Source organism: Dipodomys spectabilis, unplaced genomic scaffold, assembly GCF_019054845.1.
Source record: "Dipodomys spectabilis isolate Male_0828 unplaced genomic scaffold, ASM1905484v1 ptg000528l, whole genome shotgun sequence".
Taxonomy (NCBI): Eukaryota; Metazoa; Chordata; class Mammalia; order Rodentia; family Heteromyidae; genus Dipodomys; species Dipodomys spectabilis.
Window position 1 is genome coordinate 210,689 of NW_024871205.1, and position 20,612 is coordinate 231,300.

Sequence of the window (20,612 nt, forward strand, 5' to 3'; positions counted from 1 at the left end):
ATTTTTTTTTTAAAATTACAGCAACTGAACACATTCCAGCTCAAGGAAAAAGAGAACGAGGAGCATACAACGGAAACCACAAAAATGGCGCCACAGAAAGCCACGTGCTGCTCCGTTCACTCAGCCAGGGTTCAGCTAGAGCCTGAACTGTTGGAAATACTGGGGGGAACCATCAACAGGGAAAAATCCAGCCCCTGACCTCTAGACACTTGGGGGAACTAACAACCGAGCTCTGAGAGCCCAGGCTTCCAGGACAAATTGGTGTGTGTGTGTGTGTGTGTGTGTGTGTCTGTGTGTCTGTGTGTCTGTGTGTGTGCCTGTGTCTGTCGTGTTGGAACCGTCCCTGCATTCTGATACCCTGGTGGGGGAAAATGAATGAAAATTAAATGAAAGTCTCATTTCAGTGAAGATAAGTTTTACTGGCACGGAGCCATGCCCGTCCGTTTGTGTACTGTCTGTGGCTGTGTTCATGCTCCCGCATCAGAGCTGAGCGTGACAACTGAGACCATATGGCTCCCAGCACCGACAATATTTACTCTGCGGCCTTATATAGGAAGAACTTTCCCACCCCTGACTTCAAGCTGAAAATCTTGATAGAGTCGAGGCACACTGAGAATTCACCCAGTCCAGTACCACTGCCATCATCGATTCCTCAAGCGGCACCAGGTGGGTGTTTGTGTTTTGTGTTTTGTGTTTTGTTGTTGTTGTTGTTGTTGAATTCTCAATGTCTCTTTGTAAGACAGTGAGCATGAGTTTTACCATAGACAAATGGAAGAAATACAACAGGATGACTTCTTCACAGAAGAACTTCTTTCCTTTCCTCTTCCTTTTCTAAGGAAAATAATTGATGTTCCTTTTTGTTTTCTTTTCTTAATTCCCCATCCCACCTTCCTTAACATGTCTTTTAAATGGAAGGGTTAGTGGCCTAGAAGGAGAGCAGTAATGTTTTTTTGTTTTTTTATTTATTTCTTTTTCATGCTTCATGAAACAAGAGACCAGGAAGGTGGGTAGCAAACTGAAATGAACTCACTGGAGATCTTTTGCTTCTCCTGGAACCAAGCCTTGTCACTGTCTTGTCCCCAGACGTCCTAAAGCATTAATTCCTCTAATAAAACCAGAAAGAAGTAGCCAGGAGAATTTTGCTGTTAATGCAAGTTCCAATGATGCCATTCTTCTTATTTTTCTCATAAAAAAAATCTGTTTATATCAGATTCCTACTTACAATTCATAGCTGTCAGTTCTATCATTTAAGTACACACATATTAAATTTATTGGCTATATCCTGCAGAGTTAATGACGGGGAGCTCGTTAAATGACACAGGGAGCCTATCTTAGATTAGTAATAAATAAATAAATAAATAAACAAGCTGGGAAGGTGAGGTGTTTGTGTGTGTATGTGTGGGAGGAAGGAGTTGTCATACATTCTAAACTTAAAAAATAAAATTCTCTAGCCTGAAAACTCGCTACCTCAAAGCAGCAGGGATTTTTAATCAAGACCTTCACACGCTCCTGGAGTGCACATGTGGGTGTGTGCACACACGCATGTACACACACACACACACACATACCTGACTACCACACTTTCCAGATATACATGTCAGGCTTGGCTTCTGCAGTTAATATATCTGCATTGAAAGTCGGTCGTCACTCAATTTGCTTCCAATTGCGAAGCGGATTGAAAGTGCCGTGTAAGCTGAAGCTGAAGACCTAGTGTCTTCCACTTAATTCCTCTGGTGGCTGCAAAGCAGCATGAAGTATTTTTCTCTGAAGCCATGCACGTTAGGGAAGCATTTTATAATTGTATTGATGTTACATGACGCATACATCAACCAGGCCTAGACTCACTGTTGTGGGGGAGGAGACACGCGTGTGTCCGTGGCTGGCCACCTGGTGTCCTCTGTGTGCCCATTGGGCCTGACCTTAACCTGGGAAGTGGACAAGATGTAATTGGGAACCTGACGGGGGAGATGGACAGTGGAACAGATGGGCGGAGGATCTGCTGCTGTGCGAGACCTAAGCCGAGCTCCCTTCCCAACACGGTTACAAAGCCCATTGAGAAAGAAGAAAGTGGTGATAACTCCAAGTAGAATAGATCAGCCACCCAGGTCATTCTGTGCACTGAGATAACAGCTTCAAATTTGGACAACCTCTCTGTGTCTAAATTCTAGAGATCCCTGATCTTCCCCCTGGGGCCTACCCTTGGGTCTGCCTTGAAGATGTTTGCATCTCTACATCACCTAAAGAAGAACTTCTACACTGCCAGGCACTGATGGCTCACGCCCGTAACCCCAGCTACTCAGGTGGCTGAGATCTGAGGATCGTGGTTCAAAGCCAGGCCAAGCAGGAAAGTCCGTGAGATTCTTGTCTCCAATAAACCACTGAAAAGCCAGAAGTAGAACTGTGGCTTAGGTGGTAGAGTGTGAACCTTCAGCAAAAAACTTCAGGGGCAGCATCCAGACCCTGAGTTCAAGCCCTAGGACCAGAACACACAGACACAGACACACACAGACACACACAGACACACACACACACACACACACACACACACACACACACACACACACTACCCCTACCGTGCTGAAGGAAAATTCAGATTACTAGGTCAATTCCAGGGCTGCCCCTCCAGTGTCTTTGCCAGGTTAACGCTGGGAAATCTGAATGTGAGTGAATGAACACCCCCAGGGATTCTTAAGCACCTTGAAGTTTGAGAAGAAATATGCCCAGACCATTGCTGAGTATGAAAAAATAATCCATTTTGTTTTTGCTGCTTCTGTGATCAATTGTCTTTATTGCTGCCTACATAAAGATGTACCTTAGGGTGCTTTGATTATTGTCTTCCCCCTAATGAGAACCTTCCCTGCACTGACCACTATAGGCCCTGGTTTCTTCCTGTCAATCATAAAGGACTTTATAAGCCCAGGAAGGAGTTAGGTCTCTACCATACAAGATGACCAGAATTACTTAGAAGATCATAGTGATTTCCTGCTGTGCACTAACCAGCCCCCGGGCTCAGGGTTAACTGGGCAGATCTTCTCCTGCGTCTGCCTGGACCAGCCAGGTGACTCCCCACTTCCCCCCACCCTTCTCCCCCTCCCCAGCCTCAAGCCGGGCCCAGTTGGTCCAGGATGTACTTCTTCTTAGTGGGGTCACTGGTGGGCACTGGGAAGTTGCTGGACTCTAGCTCAGGATTAGTGCATCTCAGGCCCTGGGGGGCGGGGGGGGGGGGGTGGCACTCAGGGACGCACTTCCTAAGTCCTGCGGGGAGTGACCAAGTCCAGCCTCCTTCTGTTTCCAGAGCATCTGCTGACGGGATGGGCAGATCTCTCTCTCTTCTTCCTCGAGAGCAAGCTGAGAGCCTGCTAGAGGCTCCATCGGGGCCAGGGCGGGGAGTGGAGGGAACCGGACACCTGAAGGCTCTCGAGGCCGAGCGTGCCGTCTCTGCTCTGTGCAGAACCCACTGCCTGGCACACGAGTGTCGTCGACAACTGAAGCAAAGCAAGCAGTCCTGGAGGGGAGCCACCCTCCCCCACCCCCTCGCCCGCAAGTGAGGCTGTTGGCAAAACCGTGCCTTCAGATCTGGGAGGGGAAAACAAAATCACAGATCTTCCTTTCCTGGCTCCTGGCGCTTGGCTGGAAATTCTCGGGGCTCCCTGGCTGCGGGGGGGGCCACCCCCCTCTGCTTCTCCCCTCGGTGCTGTCTGTCCCCTTCCCCCCTGCCCCGTGTCTCTCTGTGTGGCCTAGTCTCTTTGGTTTTCACCCAGTGGTCTGCTGATGGCTTTTTTTGCGTCACAATCCATGGTGCATCATCTTCCTGGAGCTAACGGCATTTGGCCGGGACTCCATTTCCACAGAAGGGTCGTTTGGCTGCGATATTGCAGGCCAAGATGCCCTCTCTGGGCGGGAGGGACACCGTGCCTTGAGAACTTCTGCCCAGTTTCCCACCAGGCTAAGTCACAGCACCCTGGGGGGAAGGGCAGACCGGAGGCTGACCTGTGTGCTTGTTTAGTGACCCTCCCAGGGGACCTGGGGGACAGGCACGGGCCAGGGAGGTGACACCACCCCTCAACGTCATCACAAGACAGCCAGAGAGAGCAGTGCCTTCCGCGGCCTGGCCTTCCAGAACCTCCCGTGACACTGGGTGGAAATCTGTGGCACCACCTAGCATGATAATACCCGGGGCGCGTGTGAAACATCCTACCATAGCTTGGAAATACTGAGGGCCACTGAAGAGCGGGTGAATCTCCACCGCGTGAAGGGACCGGTTGACACTGTCTGCCCCAGAACTCATCCACGAGACCCGTATGCGATCGTCCTAGCTCTCTCGTCATGAAGCCGGAGCCCTTAGAATATGCAGACCCAAGCCGGGCGCTGGTGGCTCACGCCTGTAATCCTAGCTACTCAGGAGGCTGAGATCTGAGGATCGCGGTTCAAAGCCAGCCCGGGCAGGAGAGACCGTGAGACTCCTATCTCCAATAAACCACCAGAAAACCAGAAGTGGTGCTGTAGCTCAAGCTCTTCAGCCTTGAGCTGAAGAGCTGAGGGACAGCGCCCAGGCCCAGAGTTCAAGCCCCACGACCAACCAAAAAAAAAAAAAAGAATATGCAGACCCGTCTCTTTGTGGTGAATATAGAGCCAGGGTGGGTGTGTTCATCCCTCCCTCCCCCCACTTCTGTTCAGCCCTGTGCTGCCTGCCAGGCAGAGGCTCTGGGGAAGCAGGAGGAGATCGCACGCACCCCTGTCTTCATGGAGCCGCTAGTCTACAGGGAGACGTGAGCTCTCCACATGAAAACAAATGTCAGCACAGTGAGATACAGATTCTGGCCAGAAAATGTGCTGCGGAGTAATAATGCGCGTGTAGGTGGGTGTGGGCTGACGATTGAGGCCGATAACTGTGCTTCCCTGTGAAAAAGGAGTTGAGTTGATGACGGTTTCGATTTCCTGACAGACTGGTCTCCAACTATGGAACCTTCTTTCTCCCCACAGCCATACTGCCCTCCCTCTCCAGCCACCCCTCCCCCAGGGCCCTGCTTTTACGTAATACTTACGTTTTCCTTCTCTTACGCGTACAGCCAGAGTTTATGAACCATTGCCAGGCCCCGCTTAAATACTCTGCTTTAAGACTCCAGTTTATCTTCTAAGTTGTCCCTTAATTGCCTCACGTACATCTCTGACCCAGGTGGCTCTCACACACAGCGTCTGAGAAAACTATGACCGAGCATACAGATGTAGAGAGTCACACATCCAGGGATGATGATGATGATGATGATGATGATGATGATGATGATACTATTGTTAAACTTGGGACTGACAAACAGGCTCTATCTGAAAATGGCATAGGAATTACTTCTAAGTAATACTATGTAGGAAACCAGTTACTTAGTGTTCACAACCAACATTCTAGATAGACGGACAGAGGCAGACAGAAAGACAAATGGATGGATGGATGGATGGGTAGATATTCTGTTTATTACAGATGGGGAAAATGAGGCCCAGGGAAATTAAATAACTTGTCCCATTCCATAGGCTGTGAAAGAGGTCCGGACTTGGTACCCTCTGTACCCCTCCAGGCTTTGTACCCTTCGGCTGTGTGGGCCACCTGTGTGGCAAAGGGCCTCATCTTTGGTTCAGGGATACATGCCATCTTCTGTAGTTTTTTTTTCTTTCCCCGTCTCTGCTATAACCCCTCAAAGCTCATGCATGACGTTTAAAATAGTTCCATGCCAGATGAGTCATCATCTGCTGGAATCATCCCCATCTGTGGCCTGAGATGCCTGAGATCTTTCCGGCGTGAACCTGGTACGGCCCAGGCTGCACCTCTGACCCAAGGGGCCGAGCCGGGGGCCTCGGGATGCTCAGACCTGTCCTCTGGAGAGGGATGCGCGCGCTCTTGCCGACTGCTGCACTGAACATGGCGGTGACAGAAGGCTGCACAGAAGATAAATGCTCTCTGAGATGTAAGCCTAAATTAGGAGGAGCGGGCAGCATCCGTGGTGAAGGGGGGCGTCTCCATTTGATAGTCGGATGATCTGGAGGCCCCCCCACGGAGAGATGTTGGCAGGAGCTCGCTTCACACCAAGGGAGGGCGCGCTGTTCGAGGTAGAAAGCATGACAGCGAACCGGCGGATGCCCCCCTGGTCCCTTTGCTTTCCTCCACGTTCAAACACGGTGCCGGCCTCCCTGCCAACTCCACTGCGCCGACCTGACAACCACGCTGGCTGCTTCTGCTCGGGGGCAGAGACACCACGGTCCTGTGGTGCCATCTTGTACATTTGTCACCACCCGGTCCAGGGGACAGGGGACAGGGGCGGGCGGTGGGGCAGGGGGGTTAACAGATTCTGGACTTCCTGTGGCAGGCTGGCATCTGCTACCACCCGTCATGAAAGTTCCAAACCGGACTCTTGGTCCCTCGGGGTAGCCAGGATCAGTAAGTCACACGCGAAGAGGAATAATGCTGGTATTATTGGCGGTCCTCGGCGCCAGACATATTTTGAAATGTTTCTCTTAGATGTTTTGTACCTGTTGTTGTTGATTTTTTTAGTCAAATTTGGAGAGTCATGCCAGAACACAGAGAACTGTGGAACTGTGCTACCCGGAGTACCCCTGGCCAAGGGCCTGCGTATCGATGTCACCCCAGCTTCTCGTGGAATAGTGAGGGAAGGCCACGCAGGTCGTACGTCTAGGTCATAAGCACATCTCTCACTTCATCGTAGTCTCTCGGGATAGGCTGTCAGACCCGGAGCTGAGAATAAAACATAAAGTCCACTCAGCTCTGTTTTCTCTTTGTATGTTTAATTCCTTACCATTTTTTTTCTCTTGGGTGCCATTCCTAGTACATTCTGCAGTCCTTCTCACGTAAGGGACAAAGGGGAGGGAGGAGGAGAGCAAGGCTATGTCAGCATATATTAGCAGATCATTTATAGCAAATCAAAACCTTGCATGCAGTTCATCACGGCACGTTCCCGTCACAAATCAAGGAACATCCCCTAAGTAATTATCAAACAGGTGAAAGGAATAAGGACTCTTGGTCATTCTTCGTTTCTTGATTTTTTATTCTCAGACTTATCACTGCCAGGGATAAGAGGGTTGAGAGAATAGATACATTTGTAAAATGACTAGAATAATTTTTCCCACCTTGGGGAACCAGTGAATGTTTAATACCATAAAGGACTTTGAGATAGTCGGATGAAAGGTGCTTCAGAAGGCAGACCCGATGACTGGATTAGAATTTCAGAGAGTGAGAAAGGATTCTTTTGTGTTGACAGATTCTTCTCTCCCTCATTCCTTTTGCAGTCTTGTAGCGGTTTAAGGGGGAATTTTTTTTTTTTCTCTCCTACCGATTTCTTCAATTTCACATCATGTACTTGACTCGGTCTTGCTCCCGCGAGGAGGAGAGTTGTGTTGGTGTGAACACTCAACTTGCCCCTTTGGATTATTTTTTTCCTCCTAATATGCATTTTTGCATCTTGGAATTCACAGGGCTAATTTTCCTCAGGTCCCCGTGGCTCTGATGTTTGTACCGTAAAATGGTATCACCTGGGGATGAAGTTCTGTAACTCAGCATTTATTACGTGTCACACACAGGGGCATGTACACACACACACACACACACACACACACACACACTCACAGCTCCTTGTGTTAAATTGCTTGGAGACTAAACCAATTTTGTTTCATTCTCAAAAGGTTGCCATAATATCATTAATCTTTCTCAGCTCTTAAAGATGGCCTCTTGCCATATTTCCTTAGAAAACAAGATATAGACCATTTTCTTTAAATACTAAAAATAAAAACTACTGAATCTGTTATACGCACACGCACATGCACACACACACACACGTGCACACACACAGAGGTATTTAATAGGGTTTTTTTGGTTGGTAGGACACTGGGTGGTAGGACAATGCAGCTTACGTTTATTGGGAACAAAATGTTTTATTACATTAGTTGTAAAATACTCTTTGCTATTAAAAGAAGTAGAGCTAGTTAATAATCCTGCAGAGCAGATCCATACTTCTTTGTAGAACAGTTCTCCTTTGCTTTCTCCCTCCCTTCCTCTTTCTCCCTAGAAGTGTCTCCCACCTCAGGAAGTAGGCTGGAGACTGTGTTGGGATGCTATTTCAGCTCAGACCATCATAGAAGCATCAGGAACGGGAGTCTACCAGGGAATGAATTCCAACGTGTCTTTGGTGTAGAAAGACTGAGGCTGACACCAACCCAATACCTACAAGCTCTGCTTACCAGAAGCCATTCCTCAGCCTACCCTAAATCCAGTCCATTTGAACAAGCACAAAAATGCCTGTGTGCTAAATGTAAAATACATAGACTCCAAGAGGGAAATGAATTTACAAAATCCAAATCAATTAACGTTATCAAATATCCATGAGTGAACCAGACATGACATCCAAGGTGGCTTTTCTTTTGTATCTAGACATATACATATATGTTCGTATAGGTCTACATGTGTATACATGTGCCAGATAGTTACATCACTACGAGGTTTGGTATAAAGGGCCAACCTTTCCAAAAGCAGGTGCTCAGGGACAACCCGTTCTTGACAGGTCCCTCTTCAAATGGCTTTTCAGTTCAGCAGCATCTGGTAATGGGCAGCTTAGATCAGCGGGGCTTCTGTGGTTCTGTGATCTGTTTTGTAGATGAATCTCTTTGATCAATTCACCCGGTGGCAGGTGCGTCTTACCATAGCAGTCACTTTATGACGTGTTGGCTGTTTTGTTGTTGTTGTTGTTGTTGTTATGGGAGGTGGGTAAATACAGGTCCTGCTTCTTTCTCTCCCCTCTGAAACGTGGCCGCTGTGAGCTAGCTGCCTCAGTGGTACCTGGGTACAGGACTGGACGCCATCCCCTCCAGACCTTTGCCCATCTTCCCTGGGTAATTCCAGAGGTTTTTTTTTCCTTTGAATGGAAACGGCTCCCTTGGAAGGTCATGGAAGGCGGGCCTGTGAGGCTTGGCGAGGATTTTGTGTGGTGATGCATGCACTGGGAAGGCTGATAATGCAAAACTAGACATCTGTTAAATTAACATCTACCTAACGTTTTGCCTTCAGTCAAACGCATTTTAAAAAAAAATGAAATTTCTCCCACTCTCTCCCACTTTTCTTTCTTTCTCTTATTTTTTTTTTGCCCCACACTGTCAAAACAATCTGTCACAAGATATTTAATTTCTGTGTAATGGGTTACTTAAAGACGCCGGCATATGGTGCGGTGAATATACCTAGCTACGAGCTACAGGCAAATGTACATACTGCTGCTCTCTCCTCCCCTGAAGCATATTGTACCCAGCACAGATTTTTATGACGAGCCGGATTCCAGGAGCTTTGATTTACATGACTTCCAGACTCTCTCCAAACTCTGCTCTCTGAGGTTCCAAATGTCGGCGCACATATTCTTCTCGCCTTGAGGGGTCAGACGTCATCTTCCATTGTGATGGACGGCCCACCATCCGAGAGAGAGAGAGAGAGAGAGAGAGAGAGAGAGAGAGAGAGACAGACAGACAGAGACAAAGACAGAGAGACAGAGAGAGACAGAGACAGAGACAGAGATAGAGAGACAGACAGACAGAGACAGAGGAGGGCCAGTGGCCCCTTGCTAGGCACATTTGTGAATGGTGGCTGATCTGTGGGTGGAGACAGCACTCAGGCAGTGTGGGGCCAGCCCCCTCCCCCCACACCCCCTCCCTCCACAGCCCCTCCCTCCACACACACCCCCCAACCCCGCTGTGAGTCAGTCTTTGCCAGGCAGCGAGAGTCCTAGCATCAGAAATTGCCCCGTGTCTGGGGACAGAAGGTTCTGAAATCATTGTCCCTGTGGAGAAACAAGGGGTAAGGCACGATCCAGACCTGCCGAAGGAACTCTCTAGAAAAGAGTTGTGTCCATGCCTCCCTGTATTGTAGCAAGAGGGGTACAATTTCGCATGTCAACTTGCTTATTAACTCTGCAAATCCTGTCTGCTACCTAGTAGGCTCTTTTCTAGGCCCCAAGAATAAAGGGATAAATAAACAGAAACAGAGGATTGTAACTCCCAGTACATTTCTGTTACCGTGTAGAGCTCCAACAAAAACGTGAGCAAGGGCTGGGAACGTGGCTCAGGGGTAGAGCGCTTGCCTTGCATGCCTGAGGCCCTGGGTTCGATTCCTCAGCACCACATAAGCAGAAAAAGCCAGAAGTGGCGCTGTGGCTCAAGTGGTAGAGCGCTTGCCTTGAGCTAAAGAGCTGAGGGACAGCGCCCAGGCCCAGAGTTCAGGGCCCACAACCGACAAACAACAACAACAACAAACATGAGAGGTGCTATAAGAGGTTGTGAGTTATTTTTACCCACCCATCTATTAATCTCTCATTGATCTATCCTGTTCAAATATATATTTAAGCATATGTTTTTTAAAAAAAAAAGAAGATCCTTAAGTAAAATGCTAGTTTATGGATTATTCTATGTCCTCTAATACTGAGCACATTCCTCTATATAGATACATAGCACACATACTTAGATAAAACCAAATATGCCCATTCAATGAAGTTTTGAGGTTATTTAACTTATTCCTTTGTTTTCACTAAGTGACTAACCACTGTGTTGAACCATTGGTCAGCCCAGTACTCTTCCCATTGAGTACTCTCTTTGAGGGGCAGAGTGCTCCTTTCAACTTAATATCAGGTGTCCCCAGATTGCTCTTACTGGGACCAATTACTAAAATATCTGGGTGGGAGGAGGAGCTAGTTTGAACATATTTATTATATTTGGAGTTTTTCTGATAAAAAAAAAACCCTAGAGCTGACATTAAATCGCTTCAGTTGATTACTCATTGCTAGAACTTCTCGATTCCCTGTGAAGTGTCTTTAGACCATGGTTGCTATCACAAATGAACACGTGTTAAGCCAGACAGCAAAAGATGCCGCTCACTTGTCCCCGGTGTCCTGGAATTGCCCACAGTCTTATCAGCCATCAGATGTGAGTGAACAAGTCCAAGCCACACGGGGAGAATCCAGCGGAGATCAGGCTGGGTCATGAGGACTTGGTGCTCCTTTTGGAGTTCACCAGGAAACTTTGGCCACTATCCCTTACCTTTTCTTTTAGTGCTGTTGGCTTTATTTGCCCATGGTTTTACCTCGATTCTCTGGGACGTTCAATGCGCATCTGGATTTTAAGGCATCCGTTGCTTACTTAGGATGCCATGGCGTCTAGCTAGCGCTACATGCTGTTGACAAGATGCAGAGCCCCAACTGACCTCGTAGCTCTTTGTCACCCCACAAGACACAGGGCTGGCAGCGACGTAGGTGTTTGGAGGGTAGCCCTGTCATGTCCGTGAAGCTCTGGGCCAGCAAGATGACCGGTTTGCCTACAGAGTCTTCACCAGTGGCACCCCACAGTTAACTGCTCCTGCTTTCAAAGAAGGCGATGAACAGCTCTGCGTTCAAAACGCGGCCCACAGCTCCACTCCTTTGTGGCGACATGGAATTCATCCACTAGACAAAGCCTCAGTAAGCACCGCCTAGATGTCAGGCATTAGAGTCGGGGTTGGGGTACAATGACAGGTCAATCACGAGTGAATGAGTGCATGAAAGAATGAATGAATGAGACGCGGTTCCCGCTCCAGGGCACAGACATCTTGTCCATTGAAAATGTCATGGCACCCGCAGAGTCATGGTCGCTCCGCAGCACACACTTGGCGGGAGCAGGGAAAGGGTTTCCAGGGAGATGGGTCCTGTGCAGAAAACACACTGACGGCTTGAGCACCGGGGTGGCAGGGGTAGGAAGGTCCTCCCAAGCCCAGACAGCAGATCCTGCCACTGCAGGATCCCAGGGCCTGGGACAGGGCGGGTGTAAACCAAGCTCGAGTGGCACAGACAAGTCAACACGTTGCACACTTTTGGATAAAGAGGCGTGGGGGAATGTGTCACCAGGAGCCCACGGGGACAGTGGCCCAGACACGGACCTGGTGGCCAAGCCGGGGCACCTGCTTCTGGGCTGGGTGAACGGGACGTACGAATTGAGGATGAGGAAACTCTGAATTTGTTCCGGGCTGGATAATGACTCTTTAAGAACTGTTCAAGGGATCGCAGGACATCATACGTGACAAAGGGGAGCCTGGGGCGGGGTGTGGGGCAGGAGCGGGCCGGCCTTGGGCACAGCTGGACGGTGCCTGGCTAATTTCCCTTTCTAATGAGATGAACACAAAATCCCCTGCATTTAGCCTATTCAGCTTCTAGGTAAATGGAGCAAGCTGTTGGGGTAGAGGGGAAAGAGAGGTTGACATTGATGGATGGAGTTAAATTCCACACCCTCCCTCTTCACACAGACTTTTCTGAGGCTCTATTGTGATGCAGGGTCTGGAGAGTTCCAGGTGGGCAGGGCAGGCTGGACAGACCCCAGTGTCTCTCAGAGCGGGAGGCGGAGGGCCTCTGAGCTGGGGTGTTCCTTGGGCCAGAGGGGCAGGGTCCTCTGCAGGCCTGGGGTCCGAGGCGGGGCGAGGGTGGTGGGCAGGGAGGAAGGAGGCCCCCGAGCAGCGGGGCAGGGCTCCCGTGGGAAGCGGGGCCTGGGGTAATCCAGTGTGACATCAGGGTTTGGTTGGGGTTGGGGGAGGAATTTGTCCTGAATGATCACCCGGACCAGAACCATTGCCCCGATTTTCTCCCTGGCGCTGCCCTCTGACCTTTTAGATAAGAAACTGCCATTTATCCTTCTCCAAAGCTAAGATGGCGCTGCCCCAGACCTGCCTTCCGAATGGTCAGATCCAAGAGAGAAGGGTAGAAGAAAGCTGGGTCACATATCTGCTAAATAATTAAAGCAACAGTCTAACCAGATGCCTCGGAAAGCTGGGCATAGGTGATTTTCTTTTAAAAAAAAAAAACAAAAAAACAAGAGTGATGAGCAGACACAAGGCCCAGAGTTCAAATCCCTATACAAGAAAAGCAAGAGTGATGATGGATCTCGTTACTTTCCTGGCCAAATGTTTAAGTCTGATGAGGTCACTGTGCCACTTCCACCATTAAAAAAAATTCCCTGGCAGGAGAGGGTGGAGAATGGGGGTACCGGCGGTCAGTCAGGACAGACACAGCGCGGGCAGGGACACTCAGAGCTACGGACACTTGGCGTGGGGAAAAGACACTTGGGATGGCTGCCGTTCTTCATGACCTTTATAACCTTCGGGCATGCGAGCTGTTAAAAAGATGTCTTACGGAGATGAGGAACAGAGGCTTAGAGAGGTCAAGTGATGTTTCCAAGGTCACCAGCCTGGCAGTCAGGAGATGAATGGGGGGCTCAGGGGGGCCCAGGCACCCCAGCTCATGGCGGTGAATGACACAAGCAAAAGCAAAGCAAAGGGACTGGACTGAAGAGATGGCAGAGAGAAGAAAGGCAAGAGCAGTTGTTTGCTTGTGAGGAGCTTCTAGCTTGCTCTGCTGCTCTTCCTCCTCTTCCCACCTGTTCCAGCTATTCAGAGAAGACAGCTGCTCACGGGGAGGGAGACTGACAAAGCAAAGATATTCTTATAAGTGTGTGTGTTTTTTTTTTAATTTTCAAGATTAAAAGCACACGTCTCCCTACATTCCTTTTTTTTTTTTTTTCCTTGTCTGCAAAGTAATGAAACCAATGGAATTAAGCCTTCCCCTTTCTCCTAGCCTTGTCTGCCTAGATTACATGTGTGTGCACAGGCTTGCACACTTTGCACACTTGTGCACACACCTGCATACGCTTCCAGTGTGTCTTAGAAAGGGCCCCATTTACATTCGCCGATCACCCAATTGGAGGCTAGCCCCAGCCACCTAATTTGGGTGCCAGTCTCTGAAAGATCCCCCTCCCCCCGCCTAACATTTGGGCCTCCAGTTTGATAAGTGAATTTCAAAGAGCTCCCTGAGAACTGCTAGCCAACCGCACCTTCCGATTGTAAGATTTGAGACCCGCGGTGGTCTTTGAAGTGTTATTTTTATTTTTTTTTTTAAATCTTTCCTTTCTGCTCACTTACAGATGACCCGTTCCGCAGGCTCACCTCCCAAACGATCGTGTTCGCTTTGGACTCTGGGTTTAGGATTCTGGAGTCTCTCAAACAGTGGGCAGGCAGGCAACTGGCTCCTCAGGTCTCCTCGGGGAACAGAGGAGAAAGGCATATTTAAGTCAGCTGACCGGCTCACACCCCATTTCCCCAGGAGAGAGAGTTTTTCTCCTAGGAATAAATCCCTCCTTGAAACTCCTGGCCCCCCCCCCCCCCCCGAATTCCTTGAATCAGCAAATGTGAATACTTCTAATCAGCCAGCCGCTATCTGTGGCAGCAGCGCAATTCTGGGTGTGTCAGAGCACGGAGAACACGCAGCTGTTCTCCGTGTGTTCTAGAAGCAGATCTCCTCACGTCGGAGATGGGATGTCTCCGGCTCACTCGAGGAAGAAGGAATCTCAGCACTACTCTCTGGTTGGATCCTCAGCTTTCATTCCCAACTCCGATGTTTGGGGAACCTCTAATGGTTAAACTGACATAAGCCAAAAGGCGGGGGGGATGGGGGGGTGGAAAATCACAAGGGCTGATGACATTTCTCAGGAGCCAGTGGAAGGTCATCTTTTGTCTCAGACGTGGCGTCTTTCTGCCTCTCTGTTTCCAGCTCATTTGAGTTACAACCAATCAGATAGGAGGAAAATTCGATTTTAATGGAATATTTGATTTTCATTGCTTAATTGATTTAATTGCCAGTTTCTATTTCAGACTGGTAGGAAAAGGCAAAGATTTTCAGTCAAATGTAGAAAAGCTCTCATTTTTCTGCGTTCAACAATGACAAACTTAGTAAGTCAGTGCTAGACTGGGTTCTAGACATTTAAAGGAAGGAATTACGGATAGCTTTCCATGGATGGTTATCCTCAGCCCAAACTTGCTTCTTCTTCATAGACATATAAAGCAGATAGGCCTTCCGTATTCCAGCTTTGCCTTCTCCCTTGTGAATGAGTTTTTGTCAGGGAGTTACACATTGCGTGTTTACGTAAACTTTGGGCTCCAGGAGGGGTTCTGGCAGAAAGTTCATTTTTTCCCCCTTTCTTTCTTTTTCTCTTACTGTTCTTCTCCTCTCCTGATTTCCTCTCTCTTCCTCTTCCCTTTCCTCTTTCTTCTTTCCTCTCCTCTCTGTTTCTCTCTCCTCCTCTTCCCTTGCCACTCCTCTTTCTTGCTTCTTTGTTTTTTTCTTCTCTCCTCTTCTTTCCTTTTTGTTATTCTCTTCTCTTTTTTTGGACGGGGACTCCCTACGTCACCCAGACACATTCTGCCCTCTTTGTGATAGGTGATCCTAATCCTACTGCCTCAGTTTCTAAAGATGCGCCCAGGCAGGCGCCCCTGTGCTGGGCGGCACATTCCTTCATTTGATATTAACATTTCCATGATTATCGGTTAATTTCTAATCTCTCAGCTCTGGGCAAATGAAGATGTTTCTAATCATTTTGAGAAGTGTGTGTATGTGTATGTGTGTGTAAGTGTGTGTGTGTGTGTGTGGTGTATGTGTGTGCTTACAACTTAATCATGGTTAACTTGTATCTGAATTTCCTGTCAGGCACTTAAGACACTTGTCAGGCTCTTTATTGGGAATACAATGTTCAATATAAAATTCTCACGCTATAGCGTGTTGCATGATTTTCCATCTTCCTTCTCTCCCCCCCTCCTTCCCTTCTCTCCCTCCTCTTTTTCCTCTTCCTCCTTTCCCTCCTCCCTCTTCCTCCTTGTTCCTTTCCTCCTCCTTTCTCTCCTCTCCCTCCTTTTTCTCCTCTCCTTCCACACTCCCTCCTTCTCCTCTCCCTCCTCTTCCTTCTCTCCTTCTCCCTCCTCTCTCCCTCCACTCTCCCTCCTGCTCTCCTTCCACTCCTTCCTCTTTCCCTCTTCTCCTCCCTCTTTCTCCTGACTATTGCTACCACATACTCTTTTCCTGCCTGGCTTCCTCCTCCACAGTGGCCTGGGAACATAAGGCTCTGGAAAGGGGCTCTGTGCCGGAGCCCTGGGCCTTCTATGGCCATTGTGTGTCTGGAGAAGCCTTGCTTCTCCTCTCTGGAACATAGGGACAGGGTTTGTGCTCTGAGGAATGCCCGGCAGGGGTTAGTGACGAGAGCTGTGCTCGTAGCAATTGGGCCTGCGTGATTCTCGCAGGAGCGCCTGTCTTTACCTGGTAGCTGTGTAGCCCTCCTTATTTAAAACAACAACGGTAATTTAAAATAAACCAAGCAACTACAGCAGGAGCTCGGAGTGCTTGGCACCAGCAGAGCAGCTTAAGAACGGCTTCAGAGCCGCTGGAAAGGATGTGGCTCAGAATGTGACACAAAAGCTCTGAAAAGCCACCTGCCTGTCCCCTGGGGTGAGTCCTGAGGCCCCCAGACGCTCCATCTTCCAGTGCTCACCCAAGTCCACTGGATTATCCTCACCATGGCTTTGGTCACCCAAGAAACATACTCTCAAGCACAGATATTCACGGATATTGTTGCTTAAGAGGAAGCAAGTTAAAAGTGTGAACACTGAGACAAAGCACACACAAAAAAGTACTGAGCAAACATCAGCACCGTTCAGTGGTAGACGGGCTTAGAAACACATCGTACCGGTGTGACGCCGGTCACTGCCAAGTGGCAAAGACTGACTTGGGCCCAGATAGCGCTTGAGGATGGCCGCCGAGTTGGTCTAGGTATTCGCAGACTGGTGCCAAGTAAGGCGTGGAAGGAGTGAACCTGAGCTCAGTCTGGCACTCCGTCAGCACAAGGCAGCTCGAATGCCAGAGACCCAGGAGACACAGCCCTTCAGCCCCTTCTTGTGCTCACTCCCCCGCTTTGTAGCTGAGGAGAAGACCTGGATGGTGATTGGTCAGCTCCAGGTCTCATTTGTAGCTGAGGAGAAGAGCTGGATGGTGATTGGTCAGCTCCAGGTCTCATTTGTATCTGCATAGAAGATCTGGTTGATGATTGGTCTCATTTGTATCTGAGGAGAAGATCTCGATAGTGATTGGTCAGCTCCAGGTCTCATTTGTATCTGCATGAATTATATGCATGGTGATTGGTCAGGTCCATGTCCCAGCTTGCCAGCCTTTGTATTACCTGTGGCTCATGTCTGCAGCCCAGTGAATTAGTCCCTCCCCACACATATAGGGGAATTAGCTGGAGATCCAAGCGACTCACGGGCCTTCCCTTCATTATGATCTGCGGTCAAACCCGAGTGTCGCAGAGCAATTTGTGATCTGCCGCGGTCACCGTGGTCTGGGTGAAGAGGCCAGGGCCATTAGTGGAGATCCATTCACAAAACATTTCTCCATTGAGTGTCTACAGCCGGACTCCATTTCTGCCTTTCTAGAGTACAGTGAAATTAATGGCCAGGCCTTTTTCAACCCTCAGAATCATCACTTTAATTGTGACTTTCATTGGGTTAAAAACCTTCTTGTTCTTGGCCTTCCCCCATGGTTTTTGTTATGTTGTTGTTGTTGTTTTGATTTTTAATTTTCACCCTCGTTGTACAGATTCTTGGCTAATTGCAACTTACCCATCTTATAAGCTACCATGTCTGTAGAGGGGAGAGGGAGGGAGAATGGAAATGGAGCTACCATGCGTGTGTGTGTGTGTGTGTGTGTGTGTGTGTGTGTGTGTGTGTGTGTGTGTGTGTGTGTGTGTTACCCAGAACATAGTATGTTGGAGAGAAACATTCTCTCCCCAAAGGACAAATTTGGTCATGAAAATGTGTTTGCAAAACCCAGTTATGTTTGGTGGGTAGGTGTTTTTGCACTCCAGAATTAATATTTGTCCTTTAAAATAGCAGATGTGTAGCTGCACACGTGGGCATTCTGCGTGAGTAGGCAGCTCGCGGATATTCCAAGCAAAGGCCCGAGAGAGAAGTGTGCCAGTCCCCAGCCTCCCTCCTCCCTTTCCACCCGCTACACTGCCGGTGTGGGTGCTTCACAAACCTGTTCCTGGTCCACGGAGCCACGTTTCCCCAGCCTCCTCCCCCACAGGGCGGCTGGTGAGGGGAGCAAGCCACTGCACGTAACTTCTTAATGAGGGTTTGTAAAATTAAAAATTATTTTTAATTTGTCAGTCGTGGGGCTTGAACTCAGGGCCTGAGTTCTGTCCCTGAGCTCTTTTGCTGTAGGCCACTTGAGCCACCACACCACTTCCGGTTTTCTGATGGTTCATTGGAGATCAGAGTCTCATGAGGACTTTTCTGCCCTGGGCTGGCTTTGAGCCCCAATCCTCAGATCTCAGCCTCCTGAGTCGCTAGGATGACAGGCGTGAGCCACTGGCGCCTGGCTTAAAATATAAATGATTGTTTAAATACCCAACAGAAGAATCAAAACAGAGAGGCCAAGCCCCTGCCTGGTCTGAAGTCTGCTCCCTCAGAATGAAGACCCTTGTGGTTTAGGTTTCAAACACAAGGTTCCGAGCACCTAGAGAAGTTGGAGACGCCGTGGCTTGAAGCCTTCTATGTCTGCTCTTACGTCTGCTCTCTTGAGCAGCTCAACACAACTTTTCCTTCTGTTTATTTCCTTGTTGTGTTTTCTGTTTTACCCCAGTTATATGAGGACAGACATGTCTTGCGTCTTCTATTTGGGGGCGCGGGGTGAGTGTTGTTTATCATGGTGGTAGGTTTCCTGACGTTAAAAGTACTTACTCAACTCCTGAATGCATCTGATTCTCACCCTGGCATTGGGGCCACAAGGAAAACAGATCAACGAGGCCGATAGATAACTGGATGTGGGTGTTTTAACCCCTCCCACTTTCCACCTGGGTGGATGCAAGCACATTATTTAACTCCTGTCAGCCTGACTTTTCCTTACCTGAAAAACTGCAAATCATAATTACCATCGTTTAGGTTTGTTAAAGGATCAAGTGAGATCAAACATTTAAAGCAGTTAGCCTACTGCTAATTGGTTCGTCGTGTTAACTATGATATTAATTATCCTGTTGGCTACTAGGTTCTCTGCATTGAAAGCCCTAACCCCACCCAGCTCGACGTTTTTATTTAGCTCGTGAGTTTTTGTCTTTGTTTTTGAGACGGGGTAAAATCTTACCTCCCCCCCCCCACACACAAGGGACTTGGAGGGAGTCTGGAGAAGGTTTTGTGAAGGAGAAGAGGTATTGCTGGTGCTGAACAGGCAAAGCCCGGGAATGCGGCTAAGTGCCTCACCATTCATGAGACAACCGTACATACACGCATGCACACGCAATTGTGCACATGCACGCACGCATACACTTGCACGCACGCACATGCATGCACACAAAGATGGTTTTGCCAACATGCCAACACCAAAGGTGACAGAACCTCTTTTCCCCTATAGAAGAACTAAGCCAAGCGATCATTCCCCGCCATTCCCAGTAGAGCTTGCTTTTCATGGCTTAACTCAGGGTATTCATTTTCTCAAAATATGAACGTCCATCACCTCTGTCGGAATTCATCTTTTTTTTTTTTTTTTGGAACCAAGCCACCCCAGTAGAAACCTTGATACAGACTTGATTAACCTAGCAGAGGTCATAAAACAATAACAATTACTTGGCACATTTTATTCTTTAATATCAAAGGGAGCGAGGGCTCTTTGAAATGTAAAACATCATAAGCGAAAGCATCGAGCGCCTTCAGGGCCCCCGGGGGAGGCTCAAGGTCATTGCATGAATAACCGGTTGCTCCCCTATTAATTTCACTCCTTCTCAAGATGCACAGGGGACCGCAGCTGGAGAGGACAGGGAGGAGCTGCAGAAGAGTGAACCCGGGGCTGGCTGTGGCCGAGGTCACAGGGTGTAGCCTTGCTCTGCTGTTCAACGGGGATCCTGCAATGGGAGCTGGTGGAAGGATCTAGCATGCAATTCCCAGCTCTTGTGTTCCCTAAAACAAGAAGCTACTCGGGATGCACTTGTATTACTGCAAAAGAACAAAAACAAAACAAGACACATACACACACACACAAATCAACAGTCTCATTGTCTCCTGGGCTAGAATCAGTTGTTTGCCTGGCAGAATTCGAATTTTAGCAAAAAGCCACCAACGACTCACTGAAGCAGTTTCAGGGATGGTGGGGGGGCGAGGCGGGGAATGGGTTTGTTGTTGGGGAGTTTGGCTGCTGGTAGTTTTCTGAGAGGCAGGCTGGGGTAGTAAGTTAACAAAGGGTCCCAGTCATCTGAGGGGGGGGATGTCATCTATCAGCTGTGGTAGCTCCTCACTCTACCTTTCCCACATGTTTGCTTTTTGACGATTTTCATTTTTTTAGGAAGACTGAATCGAGAGGGCTGTCTATAGGAAGAACTCAGGCCAGCATCCTTTATTTCCCACGTAGAACTGCCTAATTGAGCTAGGGTGTATTTCTTTCTCCCCACCCGCCCACCCCCGGCTGCTCACAATCGAGTTTTGCAATCATTGAGCGGAGGCATGTGCTGCCCCCTGTCCCATGGCTCTGTTTATTTAGGGACTGTCACCAGCTAAGGACACAGGGCTCAGCGCTGGCTTGGTGTGCGGTTCTCAACACTCGGGTAGGCGTGGCCCTGTGGTGTCCCTCCCTCGGTTCGTTTTGGGAGCCTTTTCCTGCCAAAGGTTCAAACACATCCTAAGCTTCACCTGCTGCAAGGAAGATCTGATTGAACCTTCGGAAGCGCTGGTCCCCTAGTCTGCTTCCCTGTTCTGT

The 20,612-nt window shown here is 48.8% G+C and overlaps 1 protein-coding gene across 5 annotated transcripts in view; it reads left to right on the forward strand.

The window, feature by feature from the left end:
• Positions 1-20,612, forward strand: part of Tenm2 (teneurin transmembrane protein 2) — a 634,115-nt gene that overhangs the window by 179,506 nt on the left and 433,997 nt on the right. Inside the window, exon 4 of one of the 5 annotated variants that reach the window (XM_042670218.1) lies at positions 394-413. The exons of the other annotated variants lie outside the window; for them this stretch is intronic. Within the exon in view, the coding sequence (XP_042526152.1) occupies positions 394-413 (20 nt within the window). The remainder of the gene's footprint in view (positions 1-393; positions 414-20,612) is intronic. 5 annotated transcript variants of the gene reach the window in all.